Here is a 14371-nt window from a genome sequence, read left to right as displayed (position 1 = left end):
CAAGCACATCGCGCTCTCGTGCAGTCATTTGACTCTTGTTGGAGCAAGTCTGCGCGATCGAGCAATCATAATGCATGCTGGGGTCTGTGGAATGCATTAATAAGTGGAGCTCCAAATTGAGTTCGCAGGGCACTTTGCCAGGTGTTTGTCTCACTTGCGTTTTCCCGACTGTAGGTGACAGGCTGTAGGAATCGATGCCTACAACTTCCAGACAAACATGATTAGCAGTCTTAGACAAGCTTTGAGCAGTCTTTGGCAATGTTCCAGCAGTCTTGGGTAATGTTCCAGCAGCCCGGTTCCCGGAAATTTCTCCACCCTAGTGACAAGGATAGTGCAGACCACGTCCGGGCATTCCAAAAGAGCGAGACTCGTCGCCGGCAACCAAGGGAATAAAAGTGGATGAGCTCTATTGATGCGGTGAACCGAGTAAGGCATGCGAGCAAACGCATCTTTGAGAGATTGGCCCGAGTACAACAGAAGAGCGCTTTTCAACATAACATGTCTGGAAATCGATTGTTATCAAGGATCGCTTATGGAAGCGTATCCTCCCTTTGACCGTTGATGTACAATACTGAATGTGGCATCGCTTCGTCGGGGCGCGGTGCTTCCGCTCGTGCTGCGATGTAGTGGTTTTTCGGTAAAATCTGTCGTTGCCAGCCAGAACCCCCATCTTTCGCTCATTGGTCCACTGAGTCTGGAGCCGGCTCTTCTGATTGGTTGTGAGCTGGTCTTGGATGAAAATTGCAATGGAGAATCATATTGTGTTTGCAACTTCAGCCCACATCAAGCATCGTTGGTTTAGTGGTAAAATCCGTCGTTGCCACCGTGATTACGGCATTAAACTGCTATGATCAAGTGAAAATTCGACGGGCCCCGTGTTGTGAGTATTATCCAGCCATTGGGTTAATCGGAATACAACTAACATCACACCAGCGATTCACGGACGATGCAAAAATTTCTTTTTTGGCCTCACCACCAAATCCACGGTCAACCATTCTCCCATTCGATTCCGTGTCCGGTCTGCCTGCGGCTTGATGCATTGCATCCTTTTGGCTTGCTGAGGCGAAAGGAGATGTGTTGGAATAGAGGGCGGAAAATTCTGACAATTTTTTTTGCTGCCCCCTAACCAACGCGCAGAGCCACACCACGGAGCAGTGAACCGTCGCTGATCTGGCACGCCCTGCAAAAGTTGGAAAGGGACCTTGCACTTTATGGAGAAACGATCATATCTCCAGCCGAAAGTCCGCGGAACCATTCGGTAGCTTGCATCGCAGCGTTGTGAACACCGTTCCCCCTCGGACCGAAACCCAATGGCTGCATAAGAATGAGCGCCGAAGGTCTCTCACGATTTGAGCGTTGAGTATCTCCACCTTGTGTGCTCCTCTGTTATTTTGACTTTGGAGTGCGCGAAAACGGCGTGTTAAGCCGGTGTACGCTGTGCTACGCTAGAATAATGTCATCTCAGGGAGGCCATGTATACAGCATTGTAAGTCATCGTCGAAACACGTGAGATCATGTCCTCCGCCACGCTTCATAGACTCATGGCCCATCTCTCGTTATCTATTGCCATCACGTATGCACAGAACATCAATTGTAGTCCTGCCGACGGTTTCACTTAGCTTGGAGTTACAGCTCGTGGAAGGCGTCCCCAAGGCGCGGTTCACAGAAGATGAGAATCGGAACGAAGACTGGGGACGCCAACCACGCAGCTGACTGCCTTCTGGCTTTTCACAAGCAGTAGTGCGTCTCGCAAGTTTCACCTCGGGACATGGTTGGACAGAGAATATCGGAGCGGATTGGAAGCAGGCACGAGCATATCGTGATAAGCAAACAGCTTTGTCTAGTGAGAACTCCATCCCCGACCTGTTTGGACTTGATAATCTGTCTCGAAATACTTTCTGCATCAGTCTCCCCCAATTGAAACACCAATCTATCACGCATTGCATCGTGCACGCGATCGAGGAACTACCGTTGTTGGTGAAAAGCATCTTCTCTAACCATCGACTCCAACTCAGCCAGTCATCGTGCACCTGTCGAGCCATTAGCGCTCGTGTAGATATCGTGCCGTTGTATGCAAGCCTACCTAACAAGCCAGAACTCTGTCGTCAAAGGTTTGACTGGGTGTGGATGAGCGAGTGATCCCGATACAGCCTGCCAACTCATGCCCAGCAAGACAATCGCCCCGGTTGTGAATATCCTCAATAGCCCTTGGATTGTACGTGCATTTGAACTCGGTTTGACGGTTGCCGTTCCACGCATACGAGCAGCACACACTCCGATAGGTTGTAGACCCCATTTGGAATGGGTTCGCGAGCGCATTGCGCAGAACAACACACTGCGGTTTGTCGTCGGGAAACCAATTTACTTTGAAGTTCGTGTGCGCACAGTTTGCCGTTATTTGCAGTTGAACTTGGTCGGCAAGTGCCACGCTTGCGAACAACAATGCAGGTGCTCCAAGTATGGCCTTCATGATGATATCGGAGTGGATTGTGGTATGAGCAGAGAGGATTAGATGAAGCAGCAGTAGAATGACACTGGAGAAGTGAAACTTGCTGTATATATATATGTTCGATTGGACGACACTGTCCAGAGCACTGTCAGGTTCATAAACAACCAGCAGGGGCGTGTAGCAGGATATCGCAGTACACATTGAGCGTCTGAGCTGAGCACTCGTATTCAAATGCATTCTTAGGACATCTTCGTACAAATTCTTCTCAGACTGTCTGCTCCCGTGCTTACTGTGTTCATCAACACACCATCAAGCTGCTGAGTCCTACCAGGTCATTAGACCTGAAGTACGTTGCTGGTGGATGATGCGCTCCAATGACTCCATGATATGTAAGTCTCCCAAAACTATTCATATCTTGACTCCATGATCGATCTTCTCAGGACTTAGGTTGTGTTCTACGCGCAGAGTCAATATACGGTACGCATCTGACTGACGGAATATGGAACTGTGACCCACAGAGCGTGATCCCAGATTCTGAAACCCTATTCATGGATACGATTGATGTAGCAACGAGCTGAATTGGTTCGTGGTGCTGTGTGAATGCCTGTTGTACAGTCATCTATACGGGTGATAAGTTTAAGACTCAAGCCCTAAGAGGCCAATCCCAACGCCTCGATTTGAAACTTTATTCTTCATCGCATCTCGCATTTTGCATGTGAGTGCAACAAGCGGCACGGCCTTCGTGCATCAAACATGCGAGCGGGACTAAAGGCATCGGAATTTGTTGTTCTCTGCGGAAGGCCACCCAGGAACCGATCTGCGTATCGATGGCCGTATCCAATTGGAAGAACAAGACGATCCACGAATGATGATGTAAGTCAGCACCAACATCAGCAACTTGAGATCGTCAATCTTCATTTCGTTATGTGTTGTGCATCGGAAATCAAAAATCATTTTGAGTTGCTAGTTGGTATCGATTGTGAACAGCACCGCTCACGGCATTTCGCTCAATTTGAACCGATCGCCAGGATTCTCAGCCGCTGGAGTTCACCATAGCAGCATACCGTGCTTCTAACAGATTGATGTCGGAAAACCGACTCGGCGCACTACTTTGCTGACTCTGCTTCAGATTTGAAGCCCCAGGGGTCCGAAAGGAAGACCTGGAGGCAGGAAAGAGGCTGCTGACGATCCATCCTAGCAAAGGTGCCTCGCACGATATGGGAACGGGTATCGAATCACTCCAGCTGGAAGTCTGGGGAGGTCGTTCAGTGTAAACCGCTTATTCTCCAATTCCAAGTATACTATGAACCATCGCCGCTGGGAACAACACAGAACCAAATGTACCATCGGTTCACGACCTCGGCACATCATTCGAAGGACAAGCCTCAAAAAAGCTCGTAGGCTTCAACATGACCGTCATCTTCTCACTCGGCATAACAGGGAAATCCTCCGGCCTTGTAACATGCGTGACACCAAACGTATGCCACAGCACCACATCCTCATCCACCGTCCCTTCATCCCTCTTTGCCCAAACCGCAAGTCCTGTATCCTCTCGGCTCTGGTTCGTAAACTCGCCCGCAGCCCATAGCTCGTCGTCACGGTATTTCGTCACCCAGATGGGTTTCGAGGTGAAGATTCCGCGTCGGAGGTTGAAAGTGTGCGGGCCCATCATCATCATTTGGGAAGGAACGGGGTGCAGTTTGTAGCCCACGGGTTTGCCGGATATGCGATTGATATGGGAAGGGTTGACGATTTTGTAGGTTCGGGATTTGGTCAGGTCGAGTTCGTAGCCGCCAGGTTGCGTGATGGGTGTGCTGCGCACGCGGAATGCGCAGCCGAAAGGATCGATTTCCGGTTCGTCAACGACAGGTTCGCAGTCGTCGTATTGGATAGTATTCCTTTGTCCATCGAGGTTAGGGTCGACGCGCACACAGAAGAGATGCTGATGGTTCGCGGCCAGGACACCAGGAGCGACGGTTGTGCCCCAAGGGACGTGCAGGCCCTTGCGAATGGGCATGGTGCTCACGATACCGGTAGCCTTGACTTCGATGTGGAGATTCGCAGCCTGGTCAAGGATGAAAGCGAGGATGTATTCGTAATTCGCCACAGTCGCAGTGCATTGAATGACGAGTTGTCGGTCCCTCACGACCGTCGAGCAACCATTGCGGACATTGGTATGTTTCCATCCAATCCCCTGATCGACTTCATGCATGCAGACGACATTGGGCACTCGCACTGGTTCTCCATTGCCCGAGGTCAGCACACCATCGAAATACTTGATGTGACCGAGACAATCGCAACCAAGCTTCAAGCTGTTCGATGTAAGACCGAATCCAGAGTCGCCCAGATCGAAAGCCTGCTTTCGATGATATGGAGAACGAGGGTCGCCGTAAGGTACTGTCATTTCACTCATGGAGACGCGGTAGAAAAGCGGCCGGCCATCATATCGCACGTCATGGAGAACAGGTCCTTCTCTGACAGTCCAACCGAGCTGCAGCGACCATTTCTGCCACGCTACGTGACGATTGTTGACCTCGAAAGACGGGCCTTGTGGCTGGGTGATGAGCAGTGGCTTGAGATCTTTGCGGAATGACTCTTGTCCCATGCTTCGAGCACTGTATTCCACTGCGGCGATGGGATCCCAGGGCGCGGTTTCTTGTTCGAGCTCAGAGCCCGTGCCCAGAGGGAGACGCTCCAAATCGACGAGTTCCAATGTGTGTGCATTGAAGATGGGTGCAAAAGGTGCTGGAAGCGAGTAGTGGTTGGCTTCGGGGTCGTCGGTGAAAACAATGTACATGTAACATTGGAACAGACGGCGTCGCTCCTTCGCGTCATCGGTGCCGTACGCCCATGGGTCATTGATGACCTTTGCTCTGCGAACAGTGAGATGTGAGTCCCGCGCGATACTTTCGTGCGTCGCTGAGAGAGCGGTAAACTCACCCTGGTGGTAGACACAGCTTTTCGACTTCCGCTTTCACCAATGGATGCTCATTGCATGCCTTCTGTACGGCATCAAACTCCAACCAGTCCACCGGACCCTGCGCGTCCGGCAATTCCTCGTCGGACAGTACAGTTTTGGTAGTAATGTTGACGAATGCCTTGCGTAGATTGGGAGAAGGTCGCACATGGAAGTAGATGCGTGCTCTCCGATCGACTTGTGCGTTGTTATTCTCAAAGTATCGAAGCATCTCCGCTTTGGGAGCCTCTGCGCCATCGATGAACTTGAAGTGTATCTCTCCCGATTTCTTGTTCAGATTTTGGCGGAGTATGTCCGCCGCTTGTCGGACTTCATCCTCTGTGATAGGGTCGAGTGGGTGCTGCCCTCCCAAAAGTGCAGGTGGAGACATGTTGAGAGATAATCACTAATGGGGAGAACTGCGTCTTTCAGTGTGTGATGCAAGGCGAAAGGGGAAGGAGGACAATGGCCCATGTCTGCATGCTGAATGACTTGTAATATGTATACTGTAATGATTGCATGTTGAACTCCGATACCATGACAATGATGGAGCTGGGCCCAGATACGTGTGCGGAGCAATTGAACTCCGCAAGCTGCCAAACGATGCAAAAGCACGCGAAATCGGGAGTAGCGGGATCGCCAAAAGAAGCAGTAAAAGCCGTTATCCATGGTGGAGCATAGGTCACTTGCGCGTCGCATGAGACAAGTTGGGAGTATTTCCGTTTTCGGTCTTGGGCCTCCACGCGGGGCACGCCAACTGCATATTGTGTGAAGGTCCATCCGGAGGCTCTGACATGCCAAAAAGCATGAGCAGCTCGCTCGGTGGAACACCAAGTTTGACATCGGCATCGCTTGCTGCACACTCACCCTCGAAAGCCCTGCATTGCACAGTCACGATCACGAACTGGTCATGGCTGCGACAGAGAAGGACCAGGCTCAACTGGCATTGGCGAAGCAACGCAATCATGTCCCATGGTGCGAGCAGTATGAATGCATGATATCTGGCATGCTGTATGTGTGTGCAATCGGGTCGAAGACGCGAAACACATATCTTCAGTCGCTCGCTGACCGGCTCGCTGCCTTGCAGATATGACTCGTTTGTGCCAGAGATGAAGAAAGCTCGCTTCCACGCTCGTGCCTGGCAGCACAAATACAACCACTACTTCCCCACCGATGTGGAAAGTGCAGACGCACAAGAAAAGTTGGAAGCACAGCGCGAGCAGGATCTTGGTCAGATATTAGGGCACATTGGCAAGGGGGCGTATATCGAGCCTCCTTTCGCCTTCGACTACGGGTGCAACATCAGTATTGGGGATCGCTTCTATGGCGCGTTCCGGCTGACGATCATCGACTGTGGTTTGGTCACGATCGGGGACCGAGTTATGGTAGGTCCCAGTGTATCCATCTTCGCCGCAACCCACGAGACGGAAGTGCAGAGTCGAAGGGACGACATCGAATTCGCGAGGCCGGTGAGCATTGGGAATGACTGCTGGATCGGGGGACACGTGGTTATCCTTCCCGGCGTGACAATCGGCGACGGCTGCACGATTGCCGCAGGCTCGATCGTGACCAAAGATATTCCTGCCTGGAGCGTGGCAATGGGGTCTCCCGCCAGAGTGGTGAGGAAAGTGCGTGCTTTGGATCCGATTCCAAGCCAGGCAAATGGATGCTGAGATTGCAGTCGGTCTGCGTCAGAAGAATAGATAGTCATGTTGGCGTTGCAGAAGGCTGGAGCAGGTCTGTACGTGTCGGGTCAGCAGGCATGATTACATAGGGCAGCCCAACATACATATTCCATCCAAGGCACATTGACCCAGTGTTGGGTGTTTTGCTCCCTTTCTTTCCAGGTGGCGTTGAGGATGGTCCACATGGCGTCCTGAGTGAATGCGGACGCGTTGGAAATTTCGGCCAACTGCATCCGCACGTAGTCTTGCAGGTGAGGGGATTCAGTCTCGGTGCCGGCGATGAAGAGAGGAAACAGGAGGCGTTTGTGAAAGGTGGTGCCGTGGGGGACTCGGGCACATGCGTCCAATATCTCGGCTACGGACGTGCGGAAGCGGTCGTCGGTGCATGGGTGCTCGAAGGGGTCGGGAAAGCGCATGGTGCGGATGAGGGCGACATGGCGCCAGGCCTGGGCGACGAGTCGCCATTCCGGGTGTTGGGTGGGGTAGACCTCGTCGTCGGGCTCCCAGGCGCGGAGGAAGCGCTCCGTGTCGTCGGCGGCGGTGGCCAAGTCGGCTCGAGTGGCAGTTTCGGCCAGGAAGGCGTTGCCGGTCTGCAACAGCTTGCCGACACGACGAAAGATGCGCACGGGACAGCCGGTCAGGATCTCGAGGGTAAAGTCGGCGGTGTCGCGGGTGGCTTGGCGGACGGCGTCGTGGTGGGCGAGCTTTTCGGCGCCGCTGAAGCCGCGCAGCATGTCCAGCCAGGCCAGCGCGGTGAGCACGAACGACGTGGTCGAGTGCGGAGCGGCGGGGCCGCGCGCGACGAGGGTGTTGCAGTAGGGGGCGACGCCGGTCAGGTGGGCGCCGTGGGTGGAAATGCCCGACTCGCACATGTCGTGCAGGACCAGCAGCAGCGCCGTCACCAGCATCTCGTTCTCCTCGGTCGGGGTCAGGCCGCCGACGTCGTTCTTGGCGAACAGCGACGACAGGGTCTGGATGGCGGAGAGGCGGTGCTCCAGCATGCGCGTCAGATCGGCGCCCGGCAGACACGACTTGCGCGTGTGGCAGATGGTCAGGCCCAGCACGGCCTCGAGCACGCCGACGTGCGTGTAGGCCAGCGGCACGACGTGCACGCGGAAGGGGTTGGCCAGCGGTGGCGGCGCGATGGCGAGGTCTTCGCACACGCGCTCGTCGACTATCTCGCCGTTACTCCTGCTGCCTGCACCACGGCGGCGGGGGCGGGGGACGCCAAGGCATACGCACAGTAACGCAGCAGCTCATGTGTGTCCGGCAGGCTGAGCACATGCTGCATGCGGACGTCTTGGGGTGAAGCGACGCTCGTCTCGTCGATCGTGTTGCTCTCGTCGTGCGTCGACGGCGTGTAGATCAAGCCGTGCGGCGATGCGTCGTGCACTTCCAACTCGTGCTGCTGCTGCTGCTGCTGCTGCTGCTGCTCCTCCCCCTCCTCCGCGACGGCAGTGCTGCCTTCATCCAACGCGTGCTGCCGCTCATGCCCCTCGTCCCGGCGAACATGATGGAAGTGAAATTGGAAGCGCGGTGGATATTCACACCGCACGCCATGCCCCGCGCATCGACCGCACGTGGGCCGTTTCCGGTCACACTTGCGACACTTGGCGCGACACACGGCGCATGCGGGATCTACAACATCACAGATTAGTCGAGAATGGCATTGCAATGCTGCGCCGACATACTCTTGCGCGCGCCTCGCGATGGCGCTGGCGCTGGCATGAGATGGAGGAGAGTGTGGTGCAGTCAGTCGTGGCGGCAAGCCGGAACGGGATATATAGCACCCGCCGTGCCAAGAAGCGCGGGGCGCAACTCGTGCTGGTCATTTCCGACGACATACATGGAACTACATACAGATTCCCACGACGACGCATCAAAACATCAACAACCCACCGCTGCCGCTCACGACACTGCCCGTGACCCATCGGCTCTCTTCCGAGCACAAAAAGCTCACCAGCGGTGCAATGTCCCGCACCTCGCCGACGCGCGCTTCCGCCGGCGTGCTCTCGATCATGGGCTGCATCGAGTCGATGAACTCGGGCGTGCTGCTGTAGTACCCGTCCGTCGCAATCGGGCCCGGGTTGACGCAGTTGACGGTGATGCCCTGCGACTGGCCCAGCTCCGTCGCCCACACGCGCGCGAACGCCTCATTGCCCGCCTTCGTCGCCGCATACACCGTCGTCTCCGCCACCCCCATCCGCGCCGCCGCGGAACTGATCAGCACGATCCTGCCGCCGCGCGCCATGTGCGGCACCACCGTCTGCGTGAGGAAGAGCGGCCCCCGCAGGTTCACCGACACCAGCTCGTCGAAGAAAGCCTCGTCCACGTTGGCCAGCAAGCGGTCGTCGCCATTGGCCGCGTTGTGCACCAGCAGGTCGATGTGCGCGGTGGAGCTCAGCGCGAGCGCCGCATCGACGAGCTTGCTGCGATCTGCGGCGTGCACGACACTGCCTTGCACCGCCACTGCTTCGCTTCCCGCCTTCTGGATCTCTGCAACGACTGCTGCTGCCTTGGCCTCGGACGTGGCGCTGGTGTAGTTCACCACCACACTCGCACCTCGTCTGCCCAGCTCGATGGCGATTCCGGCGCCAATTCCTCTGCAAACGTAGCACATCAGTTCCGATCGCGCGTCTCAGTGTACCGTCGCTGCCTCACATACCTGGCAGACCCGGTCACAATGGCCGTCTTTCCCTTGAGATTCGCCGCAAATGAGGGTGATGCTGTGGGCTGGCTACCGTTGCCGCCCGTGCCACTCTGTACGTTCTCCTCGGCGGCCATATCGGATGGAGTTGCGGATGTCTGCTTATAAGGCGATCAGGATTCAATGTCAGAAGGGACGAGAAGAAAGCGATTGCACCGGAGTGGAGTGATCGCTTACTTGCTTGAACGTCAGTCTGATATGTGTTTCCCATTCGCACTGCCATTTGAGCTTCGCCTAAATCTGATCGTGCCGATCAGCTTGCACGGAGAACCTGTGCGATGCTATGTTGCCGGAAAGAGCAGTGCTTGGAGCGACCCCCGCGCAGCCCTGGCGGTCTTTCCCAGTCGGGTATATCTCGCAGCTCGCCTCCAGCCTGGTCCTTTCGTATGGCACCCACACCGCGGTGCTTCCATAACAAGCGCTCCCGCCTCCCACAAGGCCTTCTTGCGATGGCGAACGCCGCAAATGCCCCTCACGAACATGGCGCCGACCTCGCCACACTATCAGCACATGTCTGATCAGGTGGCACAGAGCATTGTCTACAAGCGAGTCGGAGAACTGGAGCTACACCTGGACGTCATTTATCCTCGCGGGGCGCGAGACCTTCCAGTGGTGCTCTGGTTCCACATTGGTATGTGAAGCACATCTTGTTATCGAGACATCCGTAGATCACCTGATTGACGCCGTATGTCATTAGGAGGCCTCGTTCAAGGCCATCGTGAGACTGCGGCACCCCACCAACTTCGCAATGCATCCAGATTGGGATACGCCCTGGTCACTGCAGACTATCGCCTTGCACCCCAGGTGGGACTGGATGACATTCTGGCAGATGTGACGGATTGCATCACGTTTGTCCGAACATCATTGATTTCCCACATCGAACCTGGAATCCTGGACACCACTCGCCTTGCTGTCACGGGGAGTTCAGCAGGTGGCTACCTGGCACTACTCGCAGGCTTACACGTCGAACCCAAACCTCACGCCGTCATTGCCATCTACCCCGTGACGGATCCGCTGTCATCCTTCTACACCAATCCCCAACCTCATCCTTGGGGTGAAAGTCCCGTGGCTCGCGATGTAGTTGCAGAATTCCTGGATCCTCAAGCGCCCGCGATCGCCAACAATCACAGCGAGTCATCACGACAGCAGCTCTACTTCTACGTGATTCAGGAAGCGTTGCTTCCCGAACTTCTTCGACTCCAACCGGGAGACGATACTTATCGTATCTGCAAGAACCTCCATACCCGATCGATGCCTCCGACCTATGTGGTTCATGGAGATGCAGATCAATCTGTGCCAGTTTCACATTCAGACGAGGTCGTCGGCGCGATGTTTGGGCTGGGTCTCGAAGTTGTGTATGATCGTCTGGTCGGTGTGGACCATACATTCGATCTGGAAGATGACGTGGAATTGCCTCGATTGTACGCATTCTTGAAGGAGCATCTGTACACATAGATATAGAATGCAGCGCGTGCAAAATGGCTTGATATTAAAGAGTATCCTAATGCCTTCCGAATGAAAATTCATGTTGAACGTGTTGATCACCGAACCCTGGCAGATGCTGCGTGATAGCCCAAATGAATCCCAGCCTGCTCAACATCTCTCAAGCATCGGTAACGCAGAATTATGTGTGTTTACACTGAAAGCAAAAAGACTCTTATTGTCTCGAGAACTCAAACTCTGGTTGATATGCTCACACATCATAGTTCCAAAAGTCAAAGTTCTCCCAAAGACTTTTCTCAACTCTCACCCTTCACACATCTCATCTCGATCCAGCCCCCTCGTCCAGTCCGTTAGTCCAATCCAATTCGAGCCGAATCAATTCTACTCCTCCCAAACCACCGCATCAGCCATCATCTCCACCACCATCCCCGGAAGCGCCAGCTCCGCCGCCCCAATCGTAATCCAAGTCGGACGATGCTCCGGCATCCTCTCCCTCCAAACCTCCGACACCAGCCCATCGTCTTTCATATCCAGCAAAAACACCGTCATCTTATGCACAGCCGCCAAACCTTGTTCTACACCTGCCGCTTTGAGCGCGGCTTCCACGCAATCGAAGGACGCGGAGATTTGCTCGCGATGGGAAGGTGAAGAAGAAGAAGATGGTCCTCCGGTGACGAGTTCGTTCTTGTCGAGGTGGAAACCTGGTTGGCCGGAGGTTGTGATCCAGGTTGTGGTTTTGGAGAGGGGGATGCGGACGCTGTGAGAGACGCCGAGGGATTGGAAGAGGGAGCCGAGGGGAGTTGGAGGTTGGTAGAATTGAGCTTTGGTCTTGTTGTTGGTATTGGCCATTGTTGTGGGAGGTTCGGTAGGTTTCGTGCGTGATGAAGGGGTCGAGATTTGGCTGTTGTTGTGGCGCTCTGTTGAGATTGAAGGAGGCGAGACACGCAGCAATGATGGGACTTCGATGATCTGGGTCAAATGGTCAGAGTGAATGATATAGAAGGATGAAAGAAAAAGAAGGAAAGAGAAAAGGGTGGGGATATGGCCGGCATATGGTGTATATATGGACATGCTTTGCAGCATAGTCTACTACTGAAGCGCCGAGTTCGCAAGGATCATTCTCACCTAGCAGTCGTGGGAGCGAGCGGACGGTCTTTCCTAAACCGTTAATCTCGCACAGGCGGCGCATGTGTTCCCGTTATCGAGCCTCATAGAGGAGGATGGGTTTTGCCGGAGCATATGCTTGGACAACTCTCAAACGACTGATGTACTCTTGCAGATTGTAGAGGCCAGCATCTACGAAAATGGACGCTCTGTCTGCCGATTACATGCATGAGGTCGTTAATGATTGCTTGAGAGGTACATAAGTGCAGTAGAAAAACGAAGAATATTGAAGCTCAGAATACGTTGCGGCGACGCTCAATCTACAATTTTGGTTCGTACGCTTCATTCGCTCCTCGAACTCCCAATTGTCGCATGACCGAATCCGCAGCAAGCCCACCTTGCTCCATCGCGCCTTCAATGAAAGCCCTCCACCCGGAAGCCCAATCCGCATTCGCCATCAGAACATTCCCGTGGGGCGACTGCAGCTCCGCGAGGTACTTGGTCAGGAAACCAGCCCGATACCAGGCAGGTCCACCAAGGGAATAGCGATCGCTAGTCCAGTCATGGAAGATGACTTTACGAATCTCCATGGGATGGAACCTCTTCAGCGCGACTTCCAACCTCTCAGGCTCCTTGAGCGGATCGAGGATCCCGCGATTATCGCCTGCGAACGATGTGATGCGGGTGGACTTTCCGTCTGCGCAGAATCCATCGCCGTAGACGTAGAGAAAGTCGCCAGGCCATGTGCAGCCGCGCAGTCCACGGAGGTCGCCTTCCGCGATGGCATGGATCTTGGTGAGGTAGTTTTGATGGCCGATTTGAATGGCCTCGCGTCGGAGCATGGAGAGGGGAGGATCGAATTCTACAGTAGGTAGGACGTGGAGAGGCATTGTGTTGACCACGCGTTGAGCGCGGAAGACTTCGCCGCCTTCAGTGGTAAGAGACACGGTTCCGTTGCGGTCCACGACTTTTGTAACACCGTGCTGGAAAGCGTATTGCAGGCCCAACCCCACAGCATCGTCGAAGATAGCTCGCGCGAGGCTGGACTGACCAGCCTTGACTTTGTAGAGCGTCCAGAATTCTTCAAAGGTTTCGGGAGTGAAGCCCTGCAGGGACTGCGAGCGAAGCAATTCAAGGAAACCCACATTCTCCGGAGTGCCTCCTGCCATGTGGGGGACCAGAGATTCGATCAGAGCAATCTCGTCTGGAGTCAAGAGATGTCGGACTTGTTCAATGCGATCCTGACATGAGAGCTGATCGACCTTCCTGACCTCTTCTGGACTGACGCGAAGGTTGCCTAATGTCGAATATGGCAAGGGGCAAATATCTCTCCCGTCATTGCCATCGTAGTTGACCAGTATTTTCCACGCCCGGTTTGTCATCGCCCCTGCCTCCTCCAGCGATAGTTTCCGCGAGCCCGATCCAGTATCGAGGGTGAAATACGATGCACCGCCACCCTGGGTCCGGGTCATGGAAACTTCATCTTTGAGACCATACCGCTGCAACTCTGCCCAGAGTCGTCCATGCACATGTGAGATCCATGTGCCACCCATCTCAAACGTCGTGCCGTCCACTTCGGCACTCCATGTGCGTCCACCCACACGATCTCGTCCTTCCAGGAGCAGTGTCCTTTTGCCTAGTGGAGCGTAAGCTGAACAAGTCTCGCTTGCAAAATCTCGACGACTTGTTCGTACCTGCTTTCACCAGATCTCGAGCGGCAACCAGTCCCGCGTAGCCGGAACCGATCACGATCGCTTCCCACAGCTGATCTTTGGACCCTTCGTGTATCTTGCGTTGCGGCTTGATCACACTGTATGTGTGCAGTCCTTTTGTGAGGCCGTCGTTTTTCGTGTAAGTATAGCCATCGTGAGATAGATTTGCCTGGTACGGCGCCATCTTGCCGTTGTCGGTGCTGTGGAGACTTTGTGAAATGGGGAAGAGACTTCAGGCAAGGTGCAGTCTTGAGGTTCGAGCTGAAAGACGTCAGAATAGCTTGTTATATCACTGGCGAGCCTCACCTGCAGGAT

At 54.5% G+C, this 14371-nt stretch overlaps 7 protein-coding genes across 7 annotated transcripts; 2 read left to right on the top strand and 5 right to left on the bottom strand.

Moving 5' to 3' along the window:
• Positions 1-3800: 3800 nt before the first annotated feature.
• CKM354_000759000 (uncharacterized protein) lies at positions 3801-5796 on the bottom strand (the record flags this gene model as incomplete). The annotated part of the gene is made up of 2 exons (XM_044802944.1): positions 3801-5322; positions 5390-5796. 2 exons carry the CDS (start codon positions 5794-5796, stop codon positions 3801-3803), a joined length of 1929 nt encoding a protein of 642 aa, XP_044658879.1.
• A 519-nt stretch (positions 5797-6315) lies between these two features.
• On the top strand, positions 6316-7078 carry CKM354_000758900 (uncharacterized protein; the record flags this gene model as incomplete). Its single annotated transcript, XM_044802943.1, has 2 exons — positions 6316-6416; positions 6493-7078. 2 exons carry the CDS (start codon positions 6316-6318, stop codon positions 7076-7078), a joined length of 687 nt encoding a protein of 228 aa, XP_044658878.1.
• An 18-nt stretch (positions 7079-7096) lies between these two features.
• On the bottom strand, positions 7097-8381 carry CKM354_000758800 (uncharacterized protein; the record flags this gene model as incomplete). The annotated part of the gene is made up of 3 exons (XM_044802942.1): positions 7097-7144; positions 7195-8264; positions 8333-8381. The coding sequence occupies 3 exons, from the start codon at positions 8379-8381 to the stop codon at positions 7097-7099; spliced, it is 1167 nt and encodes a 388-aa protein (XP_044658877.1).
• Positions 8382-8969: 588 nt separating this feature from the next.
• Positions 8970-9874, bottom strand: CKM354_000758700 (uncharacterized protein; the record flags this gene model as incomplete). Its single annotated transcript, XM_044802941.1, has 2 exons — positions 8970-9693; positions 9756-9874. The coding sequence occupies 2 exons, from the start codon at positions 9872-9874 to the stop codon at positions 8970-8972; spliced, it is 843 nt and encodes a 280-aa protein (XP_044658876.1).
• A 433-nt stretch (positions 9875-10307) lies between these two features.
• On the top strand, positions 10308-11252 carry CKM354_000758600 (uncharacterized protein; the record flags this gene model as incomplete). The annotated part of the gene is made up of 2 exons (XM_044802940.1): positions 10308-10428; positions 10495-11252. 2 exons carry the CDS (start codon positions 10308-10310, stop codon positions 11250-11252), a joined length of 879 nt encoding a protein of 292 aa, XP_044658875.1.
• Positions 11253-11621: 369 nt separating this feature from the next.
• Positions 11622-12089, bottom strand: CKM354_000758500 (uncharacterized protein; the record flags this gene model as incomplete). Its single annotated transcript, XM_044802939.1, has 1 exon — positions 11622-12089. One exon carries the CDS (start codon positions 12087-12089, stop codon positions 11622-11624), a length of 468 nt encoding a protein of 155 aa, XP_044658874.1.
• A 575-nt stretch (positions 12090-12664) lies between these two features.
• On the bottom strand, positions 12665-14240 carry CKM354_000758400 (uncharacterized protein; the record flags this gene model as incomplete). Its single annotated transcript, XM_044802938.1, has 2 exons — positions 12665-13980; positions 14039-14240. 2 exons carry the CDS (start codon positions 14238-14240, stop codon positions 12665-12667), a joined length of 1518 nt encoding a protein of 505 aa, XP_044658873.1.
• Between the last annotated feature and the right edge of the window lie 131 nt (positions 14241-14371).

This window comes from Cercospora kikuchii, assembly GCF_019650295.1.
Source record: "Cercospora kikuchii DNA, contig_00004, whole genome shotgun sequence".
NCBI lineage: Eukaryota > Fungi > Ascomycota > Dothideomycetes > Mycosphaerellales > Mycosphaerellaceae > Cercospora > Cercospora kikuchii.
The sequence above is the reverse complement of the archived record's forward strand: the minus strand, read 5'-3'. Positions and strand labels throughout refer to the sequence as shown.